The 25,528-nt window shown below is 38.5% G+C and overlaps 5 protein-coding genes across 15 annotated transcripts; 2 read left to right on the forward strand and 3 right to left on the reverse strand.

The window, feature by feature from the left end:
- Nucleotides 1-1,913: 1,913 nt before the first annotated feature.
- LOC110850956 (speckle-type POZ protein) lies at nt 1,914-3,989 on the forward strand. Its single transcript, XM_022098570.2, has 7 exons — nt 1,914-2,115; nt 2,255-2,420; nt 2,514-2,784; nt 2,866-3,177; nt 3,258-3,439; nt 3,524-3,666; nt 3,743-3,989. The coding sequence occupies exons 2-7, from the start codon at nt 2,262-2,264 to the stop codon at nt 3,771-3,773; spliced, it is 1,098 nt and encodes a 365-aa protein (XP_021954262.1). The 5' UTR covers nt 1,914-2,115; nt 2,255-2,261; the 3' UTR covers nt 3,774-3,989.
- A 361-nt stretch (nt 3,990-4,350) lies between these two features.
- On the reverse strand, nt 4,351-6,872 carry LOC110850957. Of its 6 annotated transcripts, none has more exons than XM_035852859.1 (7): nt 6,843-6,861; nt 6,668-6,759; nt 6,425-6,578; nt 6,276-6,336; nt 6,095-6,168; nt 5,188-5,338; nt 4,351-5,120 (listed from the first exon to the last, which is right to left on the reverse strand). In XM_035852859.1, exons 3-7 carry the CDS (start codon nt 6,488-6,490, stop codon nt 5,038-5,040), a joined length of 435 nt encoding a protein of 144 aa, XP_035708752.1. In that variant the 5' UTR covers nt 6,491-6,578; nt 6,668-6,759; nt 6,843-6,861; the 3' UTR covers nt 4,351-5,037. The 6 variants fall into 6 exon arrangements, with proteins under 6 accessions (XP_035708752.1, XP_035708751.1, XP_035708754.1 ...); XM_035852858.1 differs by having other exon boundaries at nt 6,651-6,759; XM_035852861.1 differs by having other exon boundaries at nt 6,687-6,759; nt 6,843-6,859.
- A 1,807-nt stretch (nt 6,873-8,679) lies between these two features.
- Nucleotides 8,680-15,613, reverse strand: LOC110850876 (gamma-aminobutyric acid receptor subunit beta-like). Of its 3 annotated transcripts, XM_035852884.1 has the most exons (9): nt 15,144-15,613; nt 14,135-15,028; nt 13,884-14,002; nt 11,056-11,186; nt 10,767-10,834; nt 10,535-10,680; nt 10,299-10,456; nt 9,947-10,231; nt 8,680-9,883 (listed from the first exon to the last, which is right to left on the reverse strand). In XM_035852884.1, exons 3-9 carry the CDS (start codon nt 13,934-13,936, stop codon nt 8,910-8,912), a joined length of 1,815 nt encoding a protein of 604 aa, XP_035708777.1. In that variant the 5' UTR covers nt 13,937-14,002; nt 14,135-15,028; nt 15,144-15,613; the 3' UTR covers nt 8,680-8,909. The 3 variants fall into 3 exon arrangements, with proteins under 3 accessions (XP_035708777.1, XP_035708775.1, XP_021954165.2); XM_035852882.1 differs by having other exon boundaries at nt 13,884-15,028; XM_022098473.2 differs by having other exon boundaries at nt 13,884-15,613.
- A 1,729-nt stretch (nt 15,614-17,342) lies between these two features.
- Nucleotides 17,343-21,058, forward strand: LOC110850816 (gamma-aminobutyric acid receptor alpha-like). Of its 4 annotated transcripts, none has more exons than XM_035852885.1 (9): nt 17,343-18,137; nt 18,720-18,769; nt 18,939-18,956; nt 19,027-19,256; nt 19,328-19,410; nt 19,470-19,613; nt 19,696-19,848; nt 20,449-20,648; nt 20,750-21,058. In XM_035852885.1, the coding sequence occupies exons 1-9, from the start codon at nt 17,960-17,962 to the stop codon at nt 21,008-21,010; spliced, it is 1,317 nt and encodes a 438-aa protein (XP_035708778.1). In that variant the 5' UTR covers nt 17,343-17,959; the 3' UTR covers nt 21,011-21,058. The 4 variants fall into 4 exon arrangements, with proteins under 4 accessions (XP_035708778.1, XP_035708779.1, XP_021954080.1 ...); XM_035852886.1 differs by lacking the exon at nt 17,343-18,137 and adding an exon at nt 18,166-18,182; XM_022098388.2 differs by lacking the exon at nt 17,343-18,137 and adding an exon at nt 18,234-18,306.
- On the reverse strand, nt 20,952-25,503 carry LOC110850815 (kinetochore protein NDC80 homolog). Its single transcript, XM_022098387.2, has 15 exons — nt 25,310-25,503; nt 24,657-25,108; nt 24,458-24,565; nt 24,114-24,336; nt 23,882-24,014; nt 23,685-23,812; nt 23,548-23,617; nt 23,432-23,464; nt 23,258-23,367; nt 23,045-23,174; nt 22,719-22,924; nt 22,508-22,636; nt 22,089-22,420; nt 21,904-22,006; nt 20,952-21,830 (listed from the first exon to the last, which is right to left on the reverse strand). The coding sequence occupies exons 1-15, from the start codon at nt 25,346-25,348 to the stop codon at nt 21,108-21,110; spliced, it is 2,919 nt and encodes a 972-aa protein (XP_021954079.1). The 5' UTR covers nt 25,349-25,503; the 3' UTR covers nt 20,952-21,107.
- Between the last annotated feature and the right edge of the window lie 25 nt (nt 25,504-25,528).

The raw sequence follows: 25,528 nt of genomic DNA on the forward strand, positions 1-25,528 counted from the left end.
ATTCTCACGTTCTTATTATGCTGCCTTTCTTTTCTGGGCACCCCGACCGACTTACTACTTGTTGTATAAGTTAAGTATAAACTTACACTATTTCTACAACCACTACTTTGTCCACCCTGAGAATGAATGAATGACTCAGTCACTCGAACAACGGCCAATTTTTTCGTCGCCTTAAAAACCTTGTGCTATATCCTTCACCACGAAATAAATGAACAGCCAACAATTGGAGAGAATAGTGGACTGATGATGATAAGACCTGTGAATAATAAGACCGTGTGTGTGGTGGGTAGGTGGCACAATTCTTTCTTCTTCTTTCACTGCTGGCTTGCTGGGAGTTGCAAAACGAAAAAGCACACGCAATTGTGACATTACACAATCTTGTATTCTTGACAATGGTGCGATGTGAGGTATGACATTACATAAATGCAGCATGTGGGTTGTTGCAGCAGAGAGTGGGGTCGTAAATAGAGTGGACTAAAATATCTAAAGGTGGTGGTCAAACCAAGGTTGGAATATCGTCGATTTATTATGTTGTGGGTATTCCTCTCGTGAATAAAATCATCATTTTTTCATAATTAGGATACAGTTGACACAGGATTTTTTAAATGTGTGTAGTTCTGCCCAAAGAGTAAGCAAGTTTGATTTGTGCGATCAATTTATTCCTTTCGTCATTCCAAAGATGAGATGATGATGACATGTCACCTCCAGAACTAAGAGGGGACAATATCGCAAGTAAGCAGAGTCAACATTACAATGAACATTCACTTATGATCAACAGGATTCGAAAAGTTGAGCATTTCACACAATCCAATTTTCATGCCACATGTCGCGTAGCTTATCTTTTTCTTAATGACTGCATCCAATCCGACAAAATATTCTCCACCACCGGGTTACATGAAAATAATGGTAAAGCAAGGCATCCACGTGATGGTGAGAACTGGCATGGTTTTTCAGAGATCAGCATCATTGAATGAAAACGAGATCGAGTATGTATCCCTCCTCTTTCTCCTCGTCCAACACTTTGGCCTCTTTTGAAACCGAAATGTTTTTTTTACTCGGGCGACGGGTTTTGCCCACAGAACTTGAAGCACCATCTGCAACTTCCACTCGAGAATTCGGAGTTTCAATTCGGATTTTCGACTCGTGAGGGCCTCTTGTCGCGATCTTTGTCTTCGCGAGTTGGCTTCAACTTGCCCCAGGTGTATTTCAACGACAGGAAATAGTAACGTCTCATTCGTCATTAATTTTCGCCATTATGTACGATGAAATGAGATGAAATGAAATGATTGTTTATGGGATTTGCTGTTATGTTATGAGGATGAATTTTCTCAAATTTCCTTTGTCAACTTCATGATTGCATAATAAAGTTTCTGTGTAAGGAAGACATAAGCAGTAACCTTGTCTTTTATCGTCCAGTTTTACATATAAATAAAAATACCCAAAATGAAGCAGAAGAGAGAGATCTGTAAATAAATTATCTAAAAAGTCAGCATGATTGTAACACGTTGCCCTATTTTCCATTTGGACATTTTTGAAGTCCAAAATATAGTGTCATACCGCAGTTCAACTCATCGGAGTATTTAAATTCCCAGGACGTAGGGGTCGCTGCATAGTTAAATACTAAATTCCCAGGAAGCGGGCATTTAACTATTGTTGTATATTGGAAATGCAGCGGCTTGTTGCTTTGTCTTTTCGAGAGGGGCGGAGCTACGACCAGTTTCCACCAATCCAATTTGTATACAGTGCAAACATTGTTGCGAGTCACACCGTTTGATGCTTTTTAGCTGGAGTTTAGTTTATTCAACATGGAAAGCCCGTTGGGCATAGTGAGATTTAGGCAAAATTGTGTCCCGCAACAATAGTTCTCCTACAGATTATATGTCAAATGCAATAAATTTTTCTGCCTCACTGGCTGCCGCCTTGTAGTCGCACTTCTGAGGTGGTTGCGTTGCGTCGTGTCTTTCTGTCTCTGTCCCGCTCTTCCTCATAATTTTTCCTGATTTTCTCTTGATTTTTTCGTGACAGAATCGGAAACATTAATACTTTCTGAGGCAGATTGCCTTTTATAAATTTTTTGACAGACCCCCTCATCCGTACAACGAATCGAGATAACTAGTTAGTGGTGTTTCTTGGAATCTTAATAATTCAAAGCCTATACATTAAATATATGTGCATACTAAATAATACAGCGCCGTATATGATAAAATTGTTATAGGTCGAATCTAATCAGTCTGTAATTCTGTTTTTATAAAAGGTATCAGATGGCTCCTGTGACTCGTAGAAACCCACAACAACCATCCGTTGAAGCTCGAGTGAATGAGGCAACGCAAAGGCAAAACGTATCAGGTTCAGATATGGATAACCAAATTGACATGAATGACGACCCAGTCATTGACAAGTCATGCTCGTTCCGAACGTCGGTGAGTTTATGAAAGCAAAATAGTGCCACTATATTTCCATATTAGAAAGGTCCTATAGATAGTAAAATATTGTTACATTGCTGTGTTCAACAGATGACAGTGGAAATTAAGGAGATAACGTGGGAAATTAAAGATTTCAAAGCGCTGTCACAAATGAAGGATGGTTTTAAGAATGTGTATATAAGTTTCGAAGCCGGTCAAAGTATTAAGCTCCCAACAAAGTGGGCTTTCTTTATTCGTCGAATTGATGACGATTTTGGCCTTTACTTGCGGCTGCTGCAAAAACCGCCCACCGAGAAAGAAATTTTCGTCCGTTTTGATTCCGCCGTCAAGCGTGTCGGGGGTGGAGAATTTATTCGACTGTGTAAGTAAAAGTAAACATAACCCATTTCGACTAATTAAATTAAGCCAAGGACGATGTCGTAATTCATTAATTTCTTTGCAGCCACCGAAGTCGTGGATTTAAGCAGCGTCGCGGATTGGGGGTGGTCCAGCTTCTCAACCATTCCGAAACTCATATCTGCTACGTCGAACGTCTTACAAGATGATATGTTGACTCTCTCTTTGAAGTTGTACCTTTACTCCAGACAAACAGTGGACCTGGCTGAAAGTCAAAAGTTGGTCAAGCTAAAGACTGATTGTCAGAAACTGGTGGCAAGTGCGTTGGAATCTTCTCTTGTGAACAAACGTTATTCTGACGTAACCATCATGAGTGCGGATGGTGTCGCCTTTCAAGCACATAAGGTGATCTTGGCAGGTAATGTCATTTTTTGAAAAGATAAAATTGTTAGATATATAATTCAATACTAATCTAATTTTAACTTTCTATTATTTTAGCTCACAGTCACGTTTTCGATGCTATGTTTACAACTGATATGACTGAAAAAAAGACGGGAGTAGTCGCAATTGATGACATTCAAAGCCCAGCGTTCGCTGTTTTATTAAAATTTATGTACTCTGGACAAGTGGACGATGCATGGCATGAGGCTAGCGAGGAAGTAATCTATGCCGCAGATAAGGTATGTTAATTCATATATTGATTAGCAAAATAATTTTTTGTTGTGAAATTACTTTCATATTTAATTTGAAATTGCATTTTATAGTACAATATTCCTCTTCTGAAGTCGTATTGCGATCACACATTGGCAGCCAGCTGTAACCTATCAAATGCGCTTGATCTCTTAAAGTTGTCGCGACTCCACAATCTCACCGTTGCTAGCAAGCAAATTTCAGATTATATCAAATTGTAAGTGGAATACACATTTATTGTAATCTTGTTTTGAAAAATTTAAAAAGTTATCCAAGAAATAAATGTTTTACAGGAATATGGATGCGGTGCTTCTATCCGTGTAAGTCAAAGTTGACAGCGTGTTCTTTGGTTCTCATATTGCCTATTAATATTACCAAACAGTAAAACTACAAATAACTTACTGAGACTGATGACTGAGACTGATGATAGAAACTAAAATACAGAATTTCCATTCATTTCAATTCAGATTTCATTTTGCATATTATCTGTATCGTAATTTTCTTACTGACAATAAAATAAAGCGTCGAAATCTAAATTGATAAAAGCCTATTTTATTTTCTTATACAGACTAGCTAAAAATACGATAGTTTCTAACACATTTCATACATAATCATCCGTGGTTAGTACCATTATCGAAACATGTTCAGTGGTTAGTGAAAAAAAATTCAAGAATTATCCTTAAAAATCAAGTCAACTTACAGCAAGTAGAACCAATTCGTGATGCACCCCCTCATTCCATTTAATCCCGTGATATTCACGTAAATACTTGATATATGGTTTTGATTTCAAGTATGCATGCAATACATTTTTACATCTTTATACAACTGCTCCATTTAAGAAAAAAAAACATAACCGTCCTCTGTTTCTTCTTATTACTGGAACAGTTGTAATCCGCATTCATACTGTTTATTTGAAACTTTATCAATATTTATTTCTCAAATTCTTGAAGTGTATGTTTCAAACTTGTGTTTCATGGCATTATGGCAGGCTCAAGAATGGCAAAAAGGCAGAGTGACAGACAAATTTTGCATGAAGGCGCTTTTCATAAATCACATTATTACGAATTTACACCCATCCAAAAAAATTAAACATATCTGTGTGTATGAAACGCGTTATGTGGTTTATAAACAGCATCTGAATATATGTAAAAGCTCATTATTAATATCATCGATTGGAATACAATTCTGCTCCCAGTTTTCTTTTGTTTTTTTTGCATACAAAATTATTAAATTAAATTAAAACAGTTTGGCAATATTCAAATTTAAGAATTGACACTCCTCCTCCCCGTCGTATTCTTCTTCTTGGTATTCTTCCAACTCAATCAACCCAATTAAGTAAGATTTTTAGTTATGCGTCACAGAATGATAACAGAAAAGATAAAGTAATTTAATAAGCTTAATGTGAAGAGTTGTTTAAGTATGTAGCCTTTCAATGTAATAGTAATATAACAACAATGGTACATAGCATAGCTCATGCAGTGTTCAATTTGTGTGTGTGTGTCCCATATTTTGCAAGACACGACATTACAGATCAGATTAGTCATCCATATCAGCAAGTTTGGCTTAAAATATAAATAAGCGAAGATGATTAGACGACTTGTGCTGGGCAGTAGGTCAATCCGCTGGGTCCGTACCGCAATTCAGTGAGATAGGCGTACACCACCCAGATTTCTAGTAAATTCAACTTTTATCAATTTGAAATTTCCACATTTTATTGTATTGTCAGTAAGAATATTACCATAGATGAAGAGCAACAGAGCTCCCAAACTGCCCCCTGCCCGAACATTGACACGTCCCCCGTGGTAAATGCTGAATATTTGGAGGATAAGGAGGACGATGATGAAGACGAGCCAGAGGGTGAGCCAGAGCCGAACCTTTTCCTGAGAATTCTGAAAAATTATGCATAAAGAAAGAGAATCAATGAACATTCGAGCTATCCAACAAAAACAAAGGGAGATTTTTTAAAAGTCATGCACATGAGATCGAGTAGAAATAAAGGATAGTTTATTAGCGACTGACTGACTGAGGGTGACGAATTTCGGAGGATTTTGCTCTCTTTTTGCTCTCTCTCTCTCGCTCTCGCCGTGTGTGTGTCTCTCTCGGGTGTTTTCATTTCCGGTCGAAAACTCTCAAAATAACACGGTCTCGTGAATATGTGAGCTAGTAATATCTATACCACCGAAACTATACTTGTCCCCTATCGATCCGATCCTGCCCTGCTGTCTCTCTTCATCTTCCTAACGAGACGAGAGGAATGGTTTTTATTCCTATTTTTATGACTCCACAATTCCTACATTAGCAATGATCAAGGAGTTACAGCAAAAAATATACGATTTCGAATGGTATATCAAGTCAATCAGTCTTATCGGATCATTTGTTTTGTTCGCTTATTATGTGATTCATGGCGACAAGCCCGATTTTAGGTTGAGACAAATTTTAAATAAATATGCATAAAATTTGATGAGTGGGTGACGTTATCTCGCTGAGATCCTGAGAACTTTTGACAGGATGAGTGTAAAAAGTTTTGACAAGAGAAAACACTAAAATCTTGGCAGATTTTAAATACTTTTACGACAAGAAAAGTCTATTTGTGGGTGTTGCATCAAAGAAAACAAACATGTTACGCTCGCATAATAATATCTTACCTGGATAGCTCCAGCCAGGAGAAGAATTGCCAAAAAGACGAGAAACACGGCCAAAATCAGATCACCCAACAATTCTGCATACACAAAAAAATTGATTTAATAATAAGATCGGATTTTTATGCGAAACTGCATATTTTAAACTATTGATACTTTCATGTTAATCATAATGCATTCATCTCACCCATCTCAAAATGTTTGATGAAGACAACAATGACGTCCCACGCGAAGGGGACGACCAGGATCTGAATATACAAATCATACCATGAAAATCATGCATTTTGTGCATACTATAGAAATTTAAAAGTTAAGAAATGTTCATGCACTACTAACCAAGTCCACAATGGCGAGGCAAAAGGTCCCAATTCTGGGGGAGATGCAGCAACAGGGATTTAACATGATTGACTTAGGTTTTCCTACGGTCTGCTTTGAGATTTATCGCAGAAACAACTTGTTCTTCACGTTGAAGTATGTAATCCACCTCCTCCTGTTCGAGACGATAAAAACAATTTATTTACCAGAACTAGGTTAATTACAATTAAATCCTTCCGTGTATTACTGAGGAATGGTAGTTACAGGGTTCGATGATACTGACTTATCTTGCGACGGGATTTGACTTCCTCGATGATAGCTTCGTTCTTCTCCGTGTCTCACTACAAACTACGGAGCTGAGAGAAAACGAGGCGATGAAGTCACTTATTTTTCTCAAAGTCAACCAGAGTTTTAAGAGTATGAACGTACTCTCACTTACGTAACACGTATTGCTGCGAGTTTAACCAGACGAAAATTTTATGTAAGATGAAACTCAATCCATTATATCATCATCATCCATCCACCCTTTTCCTTCGTCATGCTTATAATGTGTAAAATGTGTAATGGAAATGTGTGAGAGTCTCATGCGTTGAGATATATGTACAGATGCAAGCACATACTAAATACATACATGCGCTCTTCCAAGTTTGGCGTAGAGGATTTGCCTTGCAAGAATTCACGAGTTTCATGAGAGAAACTAAAAGTTTATCTGTTTATGCATGTTTTGGAAATGAGATTCTTTTATCTCGAGCCGTGTTGTTGCATCTTCTTCTTCTTCTTCTTAGACACAGCAGCAGATAAGCTGATGGACTAACCAAGCCTAAAAATAACTTGGTTGTTGGCGTCCCCCACACACGAACATCTGCGTTTTCTGGTCTTTCCATTACATACGACGACGAGGACAACAACAAAAAGGACGACTCCAGGCGAGTGGATGCTCGGAAGATTCGATCACTTCTTCCACGATAATGTACTGCATTTATCTTGAGATTGTTCTGATGGAAGAATGAATGCAGGTTGTTGTGGGAGTCAATTTCTAATTGTGAGGCGCATACATGTGCAGCCAATATGTACAGATTTATGTCGACAGTGATTTCCTAAATAATTTATTTATTTAAGGATTATTAACTGATGTATTAGAATTTAGTTTACCCCAAATCGCATGTAGTTTATGACTCTGATTAAGGAATTTTCATTCATTTCCATTTTATTTTGCAGCGGAATGTACATTCATATACCACAAACTTAAGAAAAGTCGTTCCAAAATAATAATGTTCATAAGTTGCTATTTTGTCCACCTCCGTCATTTTGTTGGTTATACTAACTAATTAAGAGTAAAAAAAAAGGTGCACAAGTCCAACTGGTTATTATGACACATAGTGGGATCGTCATTTCACAAAGAATAACATCACCAACAACCTCAATACCATCCAGCGTGGTGTACATACATCTCCCACCAGATTTTTCTCGTTTGTATTTATGTGGCATTGCGAATCTTGCTAGCACCATTGTTTTCAGCTTAAAAAACTGTTGCTGTTGTGCAGTTTGTTTTCAAGTATCTTGCAATATATATCCAGCTAGGGAGCAAAGTAAGGAATAAAATGACATGATATCATCAGCCACGCTTATTTCGTGCCCAGTTCTTCGGCTCAAGTCATGCATACAGCACATATATCAATGACCATCTTACACACATGCAGTTTATATGGAAATGAGGTGATTTGGTTCTCGCCTTAATTTATTCCAAGTTTTGGTCCGTGGTGAGATAACGCATGACGCCAAGATGAGACGACGACGACTCCAGATATGGAGTCATCCAAAATTATATAATTTGATGAGAGTTTGTTGAAGGTTGTTTTTCTGGGCAAGTTGCTGGATAATGCAGTGTCGTGACTTTAGGCAAGCAGAAAATGCAACAAGTTGAACACGATTTATACCTTTAAGCTTCGTATGTAAAAACATATGTATGCAAAAGAGGGATATCGGAATTCAGCTCAGACTGCATATCGCTTGGTCATCATTGCATTGGTACGAAATGAGCAGTATTGGCAATTTCAATAAAATTTGGTAAATGCACAACTGGAATTTTTGCGAACGTGTGCATTATTTAGTTATGCAGCACATCTACATAAAATACATATTTGTGACTACTGCGTATTGATTTGTTTGAAATATTTGAAATTAATGCGCATGAAATTTCAAACAATGTTAAATACATCGCAGTTAAGAAATCGAGACATGCTTAATTGCCGTAATAATAATAATAACAATAACAATTGGCGTCGTAGCGCGGTTGTATTATTTATTATTAAAAAGTTAATTAAATTATTCGTGGAACACAATGAGTGAAATCTAATCATACCCTATTCTCGAGTTACACATTCCATATTGTGTATTTATACATACATGATATTTGGTACAAATAATAACCTAAAAACAATTCACGCGATAGTTGTTACATGATTACACAATTGTTTCCTTTCCTTCCATTGTAAGCAAAGAATGTTCACGAGTTAACGAAATAGTAGCTCCAGTATATAGCATTAAAAAGGAGAAAAGAAATGGGGAATACGATTCTTGAAAATTTGTCGATAATGTTGACATCATCTTTGGCAGAGGGGAGTCGTTTCTGAATTGCGTGGGCTTTTTTCTTTACGCTTTGTCCTAGTCGTTCTCTCCGCTGTCTCCATGTCGGTCCATGCTTCTTGAGGACAGGGAATTGTACAAATTTTGGGGGTGGTGGAACCACCGTTAAATGTGAGGGGTGTTCCACTCCTGAGGTCCCAGAGAAACTTGTACTTCTCACCATTCTCGGGATCGGGAGAGAAAGTGAACTCGTTTCGCTGACCTCGATAGAGACTTGAGGAGTTAGAGTAGGAGGACCGGTCATTGGGGTCAGAGCCAACAGTTCTTTGGGAATCTCTGGCACCGCGAGTGGTGCTTTGTCCCGTTTGAGGGATGGGGGACGACTTAGTTTTGGAGGGACACTGATGGCAGGAATGGGCAGCTTGGACGTTGATGTTGATGGCGTTACTTGGAGAGATGATGATGCTGGTGATGGCGGTATTAATTGTGGTACTGGACTCGGTTCAGTTATCTCAATACCGACTACTTCCCCATCCACACCCCTTTTTCTTGCCTTCGCCTTATCTTCTCCATTCGTCCCGTCCCTCTTTTTACCCTTGCCAAAGAAGGACTTGACTCGAGCACCCAGCTTTTGCTTCTCACCGCGCGTACTTTTCTTTAACAGAGCTATCGCTTTCAGTTTTGCTTTTTTTGCCATTTTCACTGCTTTTTGAGCTGCGGCTGTCTTGGCCTCCCAAAAATTGTAGTTGACTGCAGCATATTCGAGTAGAGCTGCGAACACGAAGACGAAGCACATCACAAGGTAAATGTCTATAGCTTTAACGTAGGAAATTCGTGGAAGCGATGATCGGACTCCGGTACTGATCGTGGTCATGGTTAGCACAGTTGTGATTCCTGAAAGGGGCGAATTTCCTTTATTTGTTTGTGTCAGATATAATAACCAAACTATAATTTTACCCAAAGCAACGCGAGCAGGTGGGGACTCGTGATTAATCCAGAATGAAACCCACGATAACATGACGATAAGGATGGATGGGAGATAAGTTTGGAAAATAAAGTATCCCACGTTCCTTTTAAGTCCAAAAGAAAGCGAAAGCCGTTGATACACACCGGTAGCAAGATTTTCAAGCTTATCATTCGTTTCGTGCCCAATAACTCGAAATTGTTGCAATTTCACGTCCTCCACCCCCATTACGCCCGGCATTTTCCAGTACATTACCACGTCTGCAACAGTGTATCCATCTGCACGAGGAGGAGAATAATTACTGAACATATCATTAAATTTATGTACACGAAAAATGTATCCTACAGCTTTCTATCTCCACGGTGCAATTCTGCGAATCTAACGGATAATAGTGCAGGTCCATCATGCACGAGAGAGTTGTTGTGAAACGCATCCCGTAAGTTATACTTCCATCTCCAGCTAGACGAACCATTTTGTTCTTCTCGGTAACATCATGCAAATAGCTGGCAAAAAATAGAGTCATAATTACATATTTTCATCATCTTGAAAGTTATCCGAAAATTGTGAACATTGATTCAAACCTATTCTTATCATTGGCAAAGAAAGTGTCCGGCACCCAAATCTTTTCCGCAAAATCTCCAGAAAGTGTGAGTTGTTCATCGTTCGTGCTAAATGCAAGTCTGTCATCCTTCCAGTACTGATTAAGATACATTGTTATTGTGTAATCCTGTAGATATGGGAAGCATATAATAGTAATAATAATAGCATTTAGCCAAGAAATATGTGTCGCTTCGTTCTTATACAGATTCATACCATGTTCACTTCTGAAATGTCATCGAAACTCGCAATGGTAATGTCCATCCCAATATATAGCGGGTCACCTGCAACGCGTTAAATATGTACATAAAGGTCATAAATTGCACATATATAATTACACTGGGCACGATGTAATTTTGCAATAAAAACACGCTGCTACATACAATCATCGCTAGTCATGTCAGAAAAGCATATTATTTTATCACCTCCGAATACTTTTACTCAACAACTAATACTGTGTTTCATTTTAACTTGCTATTCAAAAGATTCAATAAACTTATCTTACCAGCGAATTTAGGTCGCAGTCGGATGTCGTAATTCTTCAGGATCTGTGACACGAGTTTTGCAGTATTATCATCTCGTCGAGGTGGTGGTGTTGTGGATGTCTCATTTTCCCAAAAAGTGTTGTCAGTTACACTGCAAAGTAAATCAAGCATGAGCCTAGATGACGTAAATTATGATGAACATGTTCCATAGTTATTTTTAGGATTTTTCTAGTAGTCAGCTATTCATGATTGTATCAAGTGAAAAACAAAATTACTGGTTGCACTATGCTAATTAATTGGAAAAACAATCATAGCAGATACAACATTAAGATAAAAACTTTGCAAAATGCAATCTGCGTGTTAATCTTCTCAACGAATTGTAATAAGGTTGTCAAAATCCATCCGGACATACAAAACCCGTTTAACTAAGTATCATCTCAAAGTTAATAAATAGGAACATGACCAAAATTACATTTCAATTTAGAAACGGATGATTTATAGCGTCCGCATCGTGTTCTTGAGAGGAAGCTGTTGTGTGTATGCATGCAAACATAATTTATTGTGATCAGTTTATGATTTCATCTCGATCTTCGCTCATCCCAAGCATTCTACATCATCACCTAGTCACCTGCTCAACGTCATTTAGACGCAGAATGTTTAACAAAAATTGTCTTTGTAAGCCTTTCATTGATTATTTGGCTGCCGGGCTTAATCCGTCCCTTTGGTGAAACTATGTTCTCCTTCAAAATTTGAAATATGTATAATTGTGATTCATCAATTTAGCTGTGAGCACGCAGCAGTGGTGAGAAGAATGAATGTCATTATTGGAGATTTGCAGCCATTGCGTCATGTTCCTGGGTTAAGACAGGGTTGAGACCTCGTTGCTCTTTCCTGTCTGTCCACCCACTCTAATTTGAAGAGCAATATGAATGCCAATCACTTTCATACGTAAATATACATAAAGTGAGATATCAAGCACAGTTGTTGTCGGAACATGATCTGACACATCGTTTATGTTAACGTGGGACATGAATCCTGGTGTTAAGTATTTTTCTTGTCTGCCTGATCCATAGTGCACGTATCGTAAGTAACCACTAGTTTTGCAACCCAAACAAAGTAAGTCAACTTTATGGATAATAGATTTGGAGAAATTTCACATTTCGTTTCACATGATTTTCCTACTCCAAGCCTGCTTAAATATTCCAATCCTAAGCTATTCGAATGTGAAGGGGATGAGTGACAAAAATGTGAAATTTGGGACTCCAATGAGCTGGAAAATAATCACTTTCTGAAAAATTTCTTTTAGCACGAAATGCACATGAGGAAAGTTCCGATCCCGAAATGTTTTATGGTGCAATTAGGGAGGAAAAGCTGTCAGAATGTGTTAACATTTCGACGACTTCTTTCAGATCTCGGTCGGCTCTTTGAGCACATTTTTTATGAGGAATTATATTTATGAAGTGAATTTTTCAAGGGTGTAGCTGAATAGTTAAATTCTGCATCGGAACACTTGTAATGGTCGCTTTTATTGTAATAATAAAAATGTCAAAGTGATCCTCCTCATTCATGCGCGGACTTAAATGTTGGTGCCTCAAAAGATGGATGCGGAGTACGTGATATGGATTTGCATGCATATGCAGAAGATGTTTGGTTAGGAGTTTAGCACAGATTTTTGTCTGGGTTATCTTACCCAGAAGTTAAGACGACGGAAATGATTGTAGAGCAGAGAAGAAGAAAAAACGACATAATTTAGCACTCGACACTCCACAAACTTGAATATGTTTGCAGCTAATTTTATCGGTACTCTTGCTCTGCTGTGTTTTTGTTCGTGTATGGATTTGTGTATGTAGTGTTTCCGGTGCTGTTATTTCTTTCATAGGATATATGAGATAATATTTTTCTAATATTTTCATCTCTGGAAAATACAGGTGTAAAATGGAGTCGTTAAAGTAAAATAGGGATTTACAGATTGGCACGTATTCTAAATTTGGGTTATTGGGGTAAAGAAAATATTACCTAAAATTAAACATCGATATGCCACAAATTTCTCATCAGGCAATAAGATAAGAATCAAAATTTCGTTTTTACATCACAATGGGATGGACTTTTGCCAAATTTGTGGAGGCAAAATGTGTAAAATTCTTATTCTGATTTTATTCCCTGGTATATGGAGCAAGAAAGGCTTGGGTGCATTTTAGAAATTTTGCATGAATTCCAATTGGGAAATTAGCTAAAATTTATTGTAAACATGGATGCCATTGTGAAATTCCTAAACTTTTCCCTACTCACTCGTGCCGTTGGTATTGATTTGCAACGTATTTAGAAAAGACAGTGGCGAGGAAGTGCTCATCACTTTGAGATTATACGAATTTTACAATTTCAGTGAACCAACCCAACCATCTGCCAATTTGCACTTTGTCTCCAACTTAATCGCTCAGAACACAACTAACTGATGCCCATGCAGTCATTTATATGTATATGCATACAGTTTTACATGTCTGTGTATACCACAAGATATCCGCTGTGGGGATAGGAGTTTATAACCATCGTTGAATGAATCCATGTAACTGGCAGTAACATGAGAAGCGAGACAATTAAATAAGAAACGCTACTTTTGTCTGACTACGTTTCATCGTCTCCTCTTTGTTACTTAGCGTTGATGACAAGAGCGTCTTGTTTTAGTAAAACTGGGGCTGACAAACTGACTGACGGGATAAAAGCATGGTTAAAAGCTAACGAGCTTAGTTTACAATATTATAGGGAAAATAAAATCTTGGATAAACCCAACAGGGCTCACACAGGAAGACAGTCTTGAAGTTTATGAGAATTTTGACCATAGTTGACCCACCTGGCGGATGAAAGTATCCAGAAAACGTACCACGTACCCAGAACAATCCACATTCTGCGGTGGGGTCCAAATCCACCAGCACCAATGCACCCACTATTGGTCGTCGCAGTTGCAGTAGTCTGAGTACATAATAGTCTTTTCGTCATGGATAGCTCATTATTGTTCATCCACGGATGCAAGAGTCTGACAGTATTTGTAAAACGGTGGTGGGTGGCTTGGCTTTCATCAGAGATCACCACTTAAAAACTTACCCGAACTGGATTTCATCTCTGTCACGGCAAAACAAAAACAAAACTATGTCTCCAATTTGTTCCTTCTCGCGGTGACAAGAACAAAATACAATCCATCATTAATATACACAATATGAGATGAAGTTTGTCAGTATGAACAGGTTGACGTTGGATGTTGACGTCGCGGAAATGATACTCGCACCGACCACACCGACTTTCATTTCACTCAACTATAGGAATGACGAGTTTACGACAAGTTTCACTACCACAAATTTTTGTACATCTTTTTCCAAAAACTTTGAAACACAATTTTGGTTTGGAAGCCCAAAAGCACTCGAGAGATCACTTGAACAACTCCACGCCACCACCACCACCAAAGCTTCAACTAGCCCTCATTTTTCCGCTTTCTTGCGTCGAGTAGCTTTTTGGTATGAAGAACTATGTCGCATCGACGCATCATTAGTTCACTAAAGATTATATGACTCAAGAGATTCCTCGTCGGTTGGTCGACTTCTTTTTGCATCACAGTTATCCTGTTCTCCACATGTCATCGTCACCCGGCCCCACAACGTCTATCCATCATCTCACCACGCAAAATTAAAAACGTAGTAAAATCTTGTGAGCAAGATTATTTATTTATTGTGGATCAAAAGCTACCGCCTCAAGTCAATTATATAAATGAGTACATAAATTGTCGTCCAAGACAGTGAACATTTTCAATTCACCAATTCAGACACACAATTTTGGCACTTTATCCACTTCTTGCTAGGTTGGTTGGCAGTGATGGGGGAAAGGTTTGACACTACTTTCACCACTAATATTTCGAGTTATCTCACGCCAAAGTAATTATTCCAGCAGTGAAGCTAATGCAAATTCGGTTTGCCATACTTATACTGTTGACTGGAGAGGATTGCACTACAAGCAGAAAATAACGTGGCTGAAAATTGCAGTTAACAATAACATTGGAGAAGATGTAAGCACAAAGGAAGAAGAAGAAGCTCTTAAAAATACATTATTCCCACTAACTCACCTCCAGTTTACTTAACATTGACGGCAAGGAAGACATTTGGCACGTCATATACTCTTTGATCCGCGTCTTAGGTAATCACCAAACGCTACCACACATATTATAGTATGAACTTGGAAATAGGTATTGGGAATCGCTTCTAACGGAGTCCCCGAGAGAGCATCAGTGGTGAATGAGAGCGCGTCGTGGACCTTTCCTCTCCGCGTCCGATGCGTCTGACCTCAGCACTTTTTTGGGTTAAGTTTGTTTTTATGAGTTAAGAGTTGTGGTTACTGAATTTTTATTTGCGACGAGTTGGTAAAGTCGGAAATGCTTCTGGACGACGGCGGAAGTGAAGACGTTGAGAAGCAGCACGAGAAGCCAGTTTGATCAGGGATTGTTACAAAAAATGTGAAGACCTGGGAATGTGAAATGTTTGTGATCCGAATTCTGAATCACGTTCAGAAGAAGATGAGTCCGACTAAGCCAGGCCACAGACTTTTATCACCGCACTATTCGCTCGGATATCTCGTCTAGGAGATAAGCTCAAGTTTTGCAGTTGTTCTCATCTAATTCTTGTTCCTTCATCCGCACTGGGTGTACGTGAGAGAGTGGTGTTGTGGCTGGTATGCCATTCACTAGATTTGTCCCCTGCCTATGTAACCGGTACGTATTTACGACGGCATCCTGATGATCATCTTGGGTGCTGCATGATGTGTATGATGATGTCGTTCTGGTACTTCCTCCTCCCGTGCAATTCTGGGACCCATGTTCAACATGTAGATTTGCAACACTGAGGTTTTTCACTTGTATAATGTTCAAAAACCTTAATCTACCCTTCTTGCTAATGGCGACGTGACACAGACAGTGAACACGCGCCTTGAGTATACGAAGATCCTCTTCAATGAATGTATTTATAATAAAGATTTGCAACAAATGTGCACAGCTTGCATAGGAGACAAGCGACAAGAGTATTGTCTGATGCTGTGAAAATTAATAGTAGGGTGAAAATATATTGATGATGGAATTTGCATCTGGCTGACTGGAATATGTATTCGTGTTGATTGTTATAAATATAAATGGGAGAAGATACGTCCGTACATGCTGCCTGAGTTGGGGTCATGTCACGCGTTTAAGAGGTAATAATAATCCTTGTACGAGGAGCTAACTAAGGATAAGTGCATATCTAAGTGGCATTTTTGCGGTATGATCAATGATCTCAAGCTAAACCTGGAGACAGATTGAACTGATTCAGTAAGTATTTTTAATCAAGATTTGTCGAGAGATGAGCATTCATCATTTGTTTGAAGCAGTATGGATGGAGCAGCAATTAAGGTCCGCTCCTCAAAATGTATTTACTACTGAAGCAGACGCTGGCTTTCCGACAACTGTGAAAACTGGTTAAATTAAGAAAGAATGTGGTAATGGGGAGTGAGCGATCTATCTCAGCCCATCTCAAATAAGGCTTATTTTATAATATCCAGTAGTACAAACAAACACACATTCATCCAGATATGCATGCATACAGACAGATCTTTAACAATGCACCACATTTAAGTACAATTTGTTTCCGAAAGATCGTCTTCGTGTGTGATAGATCAGAAAATAAAAAGAACATTATCGATGGGCTCAGAACTTGAACCTAACTGCTCAGAAACGTGTGAAGGATGAAAAATAACTGATCATGTATAGCGAAAGTAAATTGTGATCCTTGAGTGAAAGTTGCATAGCTTTTTACCATAAAATTTATAAAATACTTCTCACATTGCAAAGTGCAAATTTATATTTACAAGCATGAAAATATACATGAAAATATGTGAATGAAAATATATGTGCAAATATATATAGTAGATTGGCCACTGCGTTAAATCCTTCTCAATTAAGCAGTACTGGGATATGATGACAACTTTGGCTAGGTTATAGGGCGGATTTCACTTCCGTCTCACTTTCTACCCTGGTTTTAATCTCTGGCTGAAATCTTCTCATCCTCCCATTAAATGTATACTTATCCACGCCATATCTACCTTACTTATCTGTGTGTATATTTGTGTACACACATTGCACAGCGGTACAAAAACCACAGAACCCATCACCAGCCACCCGGTGTTCAAAAACCAAAAGTAAAACATTGCGGAAAATGTGTGATCTCAAAACATGCTCCCGTCCGTTGTTGGCACCTTTAACTTCAACACCCCGAGATCCGATCGACTCTGGATGTACAGACGTACTCCTACACCTACTGCACAAGTATCTTATGTCGTAAGACCCACCAGCTAACTAACTAAAAGGCTGCCTCATGAGCAAATATTCTTGGCTCTCACCCCGAGAAAACGTCTAACATTCATTTGCATCTACATTTAACACCGACGCAGGTTGAGCTTTTACACCCCAACAAACAGTCAAAGTTGTAAAGTGAAGACATATTTAACCAAGTGTGCAAAACTTGATCTCTGCATAAACGGGCTTTTAATAATTTGGTGAATAGTTTCCGTTATTAGTTAAAAATTGTTCGTACGGAGAAACTCTATGTGAATTTGGAGAGAGAGAAAGTGAAAAGTTTTTGTGATTTTACTTTAAACAACGAAACAAAGAAAGCATCTAATTTCTATTTTATAGCTGTTCTCAAGGGCTTCGTCGATTACTAAACTTGGGAATTTCACATTTGCCAATTTTGATTTTTATTTAACGAGGAAGCTGATTGATTTCACTAATTAAGAAAGTAAACACAATGGAGATTGGAGTCTGTATTGTGCGCGATAATCCAGCGTAACGTTGATAAAGGCGTTCTTCGCCATCCCTCATTAAACGTTGAGGATTTATTTCGCCTCTCCAAATTGAGAATGAGACTTGAATTTTTCACATCGAACCTATTTTTCCTCCTGTTCTCAGTCCTCATTGATCTCGTCCACCCGCAGCAGTTAAGGTACAACAAGGGTTTGTCCAAGGATGTCACCAATCTGCTGGACAGCCTGTTGAGAGAGGACAAGTATGACAAGAGATTTCGTCCGCATTTCGGAGGCAGGAGATTTTTTTTACATTCTTGTTTATTAGTTAGCGAGTGACGTGAGTGATATTTGTAAGATTTTTACCATGATTTTACTGACAGAACTAACACCAACCGAAGCGTAGATGTACATATTTAATATTTACACGCTCGTTGTTTGCCTGCGGGATTGGTTGACAAAGCGTGAGTGATTTTGCTTCTAATGACATGTTGAAAGATAATTTAACTGTTTGAGTTGAGACATTATGGAAAAGAAGTATACATTCGTTACTTGTTTTCGCTTTCATTATACAAACTTGATAAATAGTGCCAAATCCTGGTGTGGAAACAAACCAATTAGACTTATCAACAGCAGAAGATGGAAAATACGAGATAAAGTTATTGCATATGCATGCATATACATAATCCCAGGATGGTGTATTTGGCTTCTGATTTTGTTTTTAGCTTTCATCTTGGCTACTGAATACTTAAAATAAATAATACCGACACACGTATATTGAATGTCCGTAGTTAATTTAACTAACTGGTACTATTGACAGATTTATCACTGATTTTTCGGATGATCGGGGAATATAACAATATAATTTTTATGCCAGGTCCCGCAGTAAAGATTGAGGTGAACATGTACATCAAAAGTATGGGGCCTGTAAGTTGAAGTCAAAAATTTAGTTACTTTTGTAGCAATAAGAGAGGAAATTTCGTTGAAAGATTTTATTCAGCCCAAGTTCCATTTTGCTTTTTATGACTTTTTTAAGATACTTAAACATGTTGATGGATTATCCAAATATGTAAACTTAATAACTTAAAATTTTCAGGTGTCAGAAACGGACGAGGTAAGGGTTGACTGTATTTAGCTGTAGCAGTGATTGCAGCGTGACGCAATTTGCTTGTTTACATCATTAGACGTACTCGATGGACTGTTATTTTCGCCAAATCTGGGTGGACAACCGGCTCAAATTCAACAGATCTCAGGGAGGACTAAAAGAGTTTTCTATGAACTGGCTTTTTCTGGAGAGGGTCTGGAAGCCGGACACGTATTTTGTAAACGGGAAACGTTCCTACCTTCACAGCATCACGGTGCCAAACAAGTTTCTGAGATTGAGGGATGATGGAAAGTTGACTTATTCCATGAGGTTCATAGTAGTTCATTCCTTCATTTGCATATTTATTCTTACACTAAATTGGTGAACAAATTATTCATTAGATTAACAGTGAAAGCAAAATGTCCAATGCATCTTCGGAAGTTCCCACTGGATTCGCAATCATGCCCGCTCGAGATTGGAAGTTGTGAGTGAAACGACATGGATAAGAAATGCAAGTATTTTGAATACCCATTTGAATATTAGACGGCTACGGGGATCTTGATGTCTTATACGCTTGGGCCCCTGGAAAATCTCCCCCTGTCCAAACTGAGGCAGGAGTGAACCTGGCTCAGTACGATTTAGTCGATATTACGACCAAGGAGGAAATTCGGATGTCTTCAAGAAGAGGTGCCCAAATCAACTCTTTATGGAATACCAAAAGTTTAATTTTTTTTGTAAATTACAAAAAATATCCTTTGAAAACTTGTAGACAATTTTTCCGTCGTGACGGTCCATTTCAATCTGAAGCGTCACACGGGTTACTTCATGCTGCAAGTCTACGTTCCCTGTACTCTGATCGTGAGTTGCTCCTGGGTCAGTTTCTGGATTGATCCTCAAGCCGTTCCTGCCAGGGTTTCTTTGGGCAAGTCAACCACAGATTTTTTAAAATAAAATGCTCAGAACAAGATTTCCTTGTTCACGAATTTCCATGTCATTTGGTTGTCTCTTAATACATCATGCGACTAACTATCCGTCTGCATTCAAGTTGAGCCAACCTGTTCGCATCATTAGCAGACAGTTCGCTTCATTTAGAAAACTGAGTGAACTGATCAGACAGAAAGCAAAAAGTTGTCGAGAACTACAAATTTTGTACAAACAGCTCGGTCCAACATTATCAACTGCTTGGTGCACAAGCGAATTCTCTCTCGTCGAAATCCACTGTTAGCTTCAAGTCACTCTGATAATCATCATCTTATAGTCTATTATTAGCCGGCGACTATAAACTCATCCCACTCTGCTAAACACCTCTTATTCACATATTTACTTATCAAAGCTAGGGCAAGAAATGGATCGGTTAATCTCTTGATACAGTAATGCACATGGAGATTCAGGATAAGAAGAACAAATGAATGGCAAGAAGATGACAAACCTGCTCTATTTTTACGAGCATGCTGTATACGGATGTTTTAGAGTGAGAGGAATTCCTGTACAAGTTTTATTGTTAACTGGGTTACATTTTCAGGTGTAACGACCGTGCTGAGCATGACGACTTTGGGGTTTGGTGGAAGATCACAAATGCCACGGACATCTTATGCAACTGCGTTGGATTGGTTTGTAATTCTCTGCTTTGCCTTCGTGTTCGCCTCTATGGTGGAGTATGCAGCGATCAATTTTATGGACAAAATGATGAAGGACATTGCAGCTAAAGCGAAGACTAAAAAGGTATTGAATTTATTTATTTGGTTATATTCATGATTAGAATTTTCTCAAACACACATAATTTTGGTCATTAAATTTACAATTATTACATGCTTGTTTTACAGAAATTAAACAGGCAAGAGTCTGAAACCTTAGTTTCTTGGGTTGAAAGGTTATACCATGGATTATTAGAATGGTTCGAATCACAATTGAAAGATCCATGGAATTTACAAAAGAAGCCTGGAAGTAAATTCTCAACAGTTGACATATACTCCAGGAAAATATTTCCGCTCTCCTTTGCAATTATAAACACAATTTACTGGACAAGTTTTATGTACTATGTAGGAGACGAGGATGACAGTGAACCGGCAAGTGTTCACCACTGATAATACAAAAATTTTTAAATTGTAGAAAAGGCATAATAGTAACGTAAATAAAAAAATAATATATAAATAAAAAAGCCGAACTGTTTATAGATAATTATCAATCACTCTCATATGCCTTACTAGACTGGACAGAGAAAGTTGTGTTAAGCTGGAGATAGCCTTTCGGAGATGATTGTGGCATAGGTGCGAGACTCTTAGAATTGGAAGGCTGTGGGCCAACGATGCTGCTCATCTTTCCAGATGTCGTGAAAGGAGACTCATTTTCTTTATGATCAGAGATTGACAGATTACACATACCCAGGTCGAATTCTCGTCTCTTGCTCTTTGATGTGTACATCGAACGCGAATGCGATGGGAGAAATTCTGGAAGAGGAGGAGGTTGCGGTGGCAGGAATGGAAGTGGAGGCGGAACTAGGCGCGATAAATTCATTGTTTCATTAATAGACCGGCCCTGTGATTCTTGTATGGAAAGACAGTGTGTTTCTTCAAGAGATGTGTGCCGTGGTTCTTCAACAGGGGCCCACTGCATTTCTTGGAGGGATGGATGCTGTGGATCCGGCTGGGAAGTCGTAGGTTTCAGTGGGAGTGGTTGAACTTCCAAAAGAGGCAAACCCGATGACTGTGCAGAACATGGATGCAATATCTGGGTCTTTTCAGCAGTAACAACAATACTTTGATTCTCATCATTTTTTCTCAATGAATAGGGCAACTTTGCTTTCAGTTTTTCAATTCTCTTAAAAATCTTTTTCAACTTGTCGAGCATCTTTTTTCCGTCGGTCCGTTCCTTTGAAACTTTATCAATTATTCCAGCTGCGATCTCCTACACAATAAGTTCATGCTTAATAATACAGTCTGATAAAATAAAGAATATGTTAATAGTGTATTATACGTACAGAAAGTCTTGCATGCATTTTAGCCCGGATTTGTAAGTACCCCGCGTGACACTTTTCCCTTTCGTCCTGCCAACCCTTTTCCACTCTCAGTGCCTGTTGCAACCTAAATGCAAAAATTAAAAAAAATGTACTATTTATTACATTCAAAAAATGCTTTATTAAATTGCAATAAATAATAAACGTACTCATCCGTCTCGAACTTTACTTCCAGCTCCTTTTCATCATGCAATTTCTGAGCTCTGTCAAACTCAATTTCTTTGGTTTTAACGAGTGCAATTGTCTTTTTCAAGTCATCTTCCAATTTCTCGAGATCATCTTTCATCTTTTGTTCAGAATTAATTTGCAGTCGCGTCCCACCTTTCGTGCTAGCTCGTTTAGTTTCCAGCTGCCTTCTTAGAACAATATTTTGTTCTTCAGCTCGTCGAATCAATTGTTCGAAGTTTTGCTGATCCCTACCAGCAGCGCTCAACAATTTCTTCGTAGCGTGTTTTGTTTTCTCCAGAATTTTATCCACAGACTGCAAATAATGCACACAAGCATATTGGAATGAATATACGCCGTGAACAATATGCAGAACGATAAATAAACTCATGAAAAAACTTACTGAGAGCCAAGGATCTATTTGACGTGGATTCAAGGGATTTAATGGAACGGAGAGTCCAGTTATATCCAGATGAGATAGGCTTGTGTTGTATAATTCCACAACAGTAAATTTTGTAACAATTTCTCTGTACTATAACAAAACAATGAGGTCAATCAATCGGAGCGACAGTTCTCATGATTAATGAACCTGACAGGGAAAGTTTATTCCTCACCTTGGCATCCAACTCCTTTAAGATTGCTTTCTTTTCATCAGCTTGTGCTCGAAGATTACGATTCATTATTATAAGACACTGTCGCTCCTTCTGAAATTCTTCAGTATCCGCAATAATCTTGCTCGCCATTTTTCTACTAATCGGCTGTGACTGGATTTGAGACTGCAAACTTTGTATTGCTGATTGTTGTGTTCGAATCTGGTTCCCTATAAATATTCAAATACAAAGTGGTTGTAAGTTGATAGAAATATAGCATGATGAATGAGACACGCTTATTGTTTGATACATTTATAAACTAAGGATAAGTGATCGACTTATTAGCTTACCAAGAAAAACTGACTGATTCTGAAGAGCATTAATATCGTTGTAAACAGCTATTTGCTCCTTCGCTGCCTTTATTTTCGCTTTTGTCTCCACAATGAGTTTCTCCTTACTTTCAATCGCTTCAAGAACGTCCTTTATAGTTTAATAGGCAGTAAGATGCATGACAACTTTTTGTTGTTAAATTTAGTTGTGTAATATGATTAGTGAATATGTACCTTAGTTGGATCAGGAGTATTAATAATGGCATCTAATTCTTCCATCTTTTCATTTTTCATTGCAACCAAGTCTTCAACACTAACATTGAGTTCTCCCATTAATTGGTCAGCTAGAAATAGTTACGAGGTTAAAAAAATAAAATTGCAGCATAACAACAATCGAAATAAACTCACAAACTGTAATTCTGAAATTTGCCAACTCCTCGTCTGTGCAATTAAAAATCCATTAGCAATGATATACTTATTGCAACTAACCAATTACTAGGGATATATAGTCTTCCAGTTCTTACCGAGAACCTGTTGCACATTCAGTTGTACACGTTCAGCTTCATAAACTCTCAAAAAGTTCGTGCGTGCAATCTATATTATAAAATAAGTCAACAATGATCCTCAAGTTCATCTGTTGTTATATTATTAAAAGTTATACCTCTGGAAATCCTTCGTTCAACATGTCATTAATTGGTTTCTCAGGTTCTTCAGCATAAGCTGCGTCAGCTCGGCAACAAAGCCATGCCAGGAACGTGAGACACGTTGGCCATGCATGTTGTGCATTTGCTGCAATAATTGGAAATTAATTAATCAATAATAACACTCCATGGCATCTATATGTAAACCATGAATTACCTGATTTTAAGTGGGATTTTGAAATAGCTGTAGGGTATTTAAGCACATTTGCCAACTCAACAATTTTGTTGATGGGGTCCTCCTTTGTAGTGGCCATAAAAAATTTGTGCCCCACGAACTGTTCACCAACCGCCTGAGAGAAACGTGTAAAGAGTACAATAATTGAATAATAGTTCAATAATAGCTTTATTTTCCTTATCCATTAGTTTGGCTAGCTTAGTTTACTACTTACGGTAACCATTTTCATGTATGTATTTGTCGAAATCTGTCTTAACTCCATGGGCGAGGACGGCAAATTTGGATACCCGAAAGATTCCATGTAACCATGCACATACTGCATCATACTTGCCATCACCTTTGTGTCTTTGCTTCCTGGAACTTTGAAACCTTGTCCAGATCGAAGATTATTCTGCGATCCCCACGACCTCATGCTACCGGGTGTTTTGCATCCCATACTAGAAGTAAGCATTAAAACATTAGTTACATTACAAAATGATTTTTAGATATGCAAAGCAAAAACAAATATAAGTTAAGGTTGCATGTTCTTTCATTTCTCGTTAATTTAAATCTGCTCACCTTCGAGCCGGGGTCGGAGTCATCATATTAGACTGCCACGCATTTGAATCCATTGAAGTGGATCGCCGCAGCGAGGCGTGTTTGCCAAGGCTATCCGCTGTCAGTGGCCTGTGGTATCAATCATAATGCAAAATAAAATATAACTAAACTGATGTGAGTTATTTCTCATCCTCATGACTTCCCTCCATAACTGACTTACCTTACACTCGAACGAATTTCTCCATGTAGTAAAGGTAGCGGAGGTCTACCCATGGGTTGCCGTTGTGGAAGTTTCACAGGCCTTGAACCCACTGACGCTGCACTCTTGGGTAGTCCCAACGATTTCCCTGGACCAATCGAAACCTTGTTGGCCGAACTGGCCGCCGAACTCATGAATTTTTTCGCACCACTCATATTCGGGCGTGGAATACTGGACGGCTTGCTCCCAGTTGGGCGACGACTCGTACTTCCAGTTTGCATCGTCGGCGTGGGCACGACGGGTCCCAGAGAGGATTTCGCCATTCCCAGCAGAGCACTTCCTCTATTATGTCCTGAGCTGAGGCGCAACAAGCTAGGCTGCAAAGTTTCGGATAATCCTCGTAACATGCAGTCACTGTCGGGAATAATACCATCTTTTTTGGCCTGTTGGATGATGGAAGATCGTCTCTTGTGCTAGAAAAGGGTCACACGGAGAAAATACATATTACTATTTATACTTCGAAACATCTGTCACACAAGTCTCTTGTATTTGATTATAACTAGGCTGACGATATATACCATTAATTATGAAAAAATAACCATTGCATAACTTTATATGATCAGTTTGTGATTTTCTCTCATATTTAATAAAACAAACAAATACACATTTCTTACCCCTCGAGACTGCATATCCTGGAAGGGATCTTGGCTCATTTTGAACCAGCTACTTTCCAGCGGACAATCCTCCCAACAAACAATAATTAATTATCCACTCACACGGAAAACTAATTGCCCAATTAATGTTACGACGACGAGGAAAAACCTGGAGGCTGGACCGAGATGACCACCAACAGCGAACACTGACTGAAGCGAAGTGGAGAAAAAGAGAAGAGT

The sequence above is a fragment of the Folsomia candida genome, unplaced genomic scaffold (assembly GCF_002217175.1).
Source record: "Folsomia candida strain VU population unplaced genomic scaffold, ASM221717v1 Fcan01_Sc006, whole genome shotgun sequence".
Classification (NCBI taxonomy): Eukaryota; Metazoa; Arthropoda; class Collembola; order Entomobryomorpha; family Isotomidae; genus Folsomia; species Folsomia candida.

Bases quoted from the DNA above. Each gene is read 5' to 3' on its own strand.
- LOC110850956 (XM_022098570.2), top strand. From the start codon at position 2,262: ATGGCTCCTGTGACTCGTAGAAACCCACAACAACCATCCGTTGAAGCT. The intron at 3,440-3,523 runs GTATGTTAATTC...TGCATTTTATAG, and splicing joins TAATCTATGCCGCAGATAAG to TACAATATTCCTCTTCTGAA. The intron at 3,667-3,742 runs GTAAGTGGAATA...AATGTTTTACAG, and splicing joins ATTTCAGATTATATCAAATT to GAATATGGATGCGGTGCTTC.
- LOC110850957 (XM_035852860.1), bottom strand. From the start codon at position 6,490: ATGTTAAATCCCTGTTGCTGCATCTCCCCCAGAATTGGGACCTTTTGC. The intron at 6,337-6,424 runs GTTAGTAGTGCA...TTGTATATTCAG, and splicing joins GCCTCGCCATTGTGGACTTG to ATCCTGGTCGTCCCCTTCGC. The intron at 5,339-6,094 runs GTAAGATATTAT...ATAATTTTTCAG, and splicing joins TCCTGGCTGGAGCTATCCAG to AATTCTCAGGAAAAGGTTCG.
- LOC110850876 (XM_035852882.1), bottom strand. From the start codon at position 14,050: ATGAACAATAATGAGCTATCCATGACGAAAAGACTATTATGTACTCAG. The intron at 10,681-10,766 runs GTATGAATCTGT...CCATATCTACAG, and splicing joins ACATTTCAGAAGTGAACATG to GATTACACAATAACAATGTA. The intron at 10,232-10,298 runs GTAGGATACATT...CTCCTCGTGCAG, and splicing joins CACCGTGGAGATAGAAAGCT to ATGGATACACTGTTGCAGAC.
- LOC110850816 (XM_035852885.1), top strand. From the start codon at position 17,960: ATGAGACTTGAATTTTTCACATCGAACCTATTTTTCCTCCTGTTCTCA. The intron at 19,257-19,327 runs GTTCATAGTAGT...ATTATTCATTAG, and splicing joins AAGTTGACTTATTCCATGAG to ATTAACAGTGAAAGCAAAAT. The intron at 20,649-20,749 runs GTATTGAATTTA...CTTGTTTTACAG, and splicing joins CTAAAGCGAAGACTAAAAAG to AAATTAAACAGGCAAGAGTC.
- LOC110850815 (XM_022098387.2), bottom strand. From the start codon at position 25,348: ATGAGCCAAGATCCCTTCCAGGATATGCAGTCTCGAGGG. The intron at 22,925-23,044 runs GTAAGCTAATAA...GAATATTTATAG, and splicing joins GAATCAGTCAGTTTTTCTTG to GGAACCAGATTCGAACACAA. The intron at 22,637-22,718 runs GTGAGGAATAAA...GTTTTGTTATAG, and splicing joins TAAAGGAGTTGGATGCCAAG to TACAGAGAAATTGTTACAAA.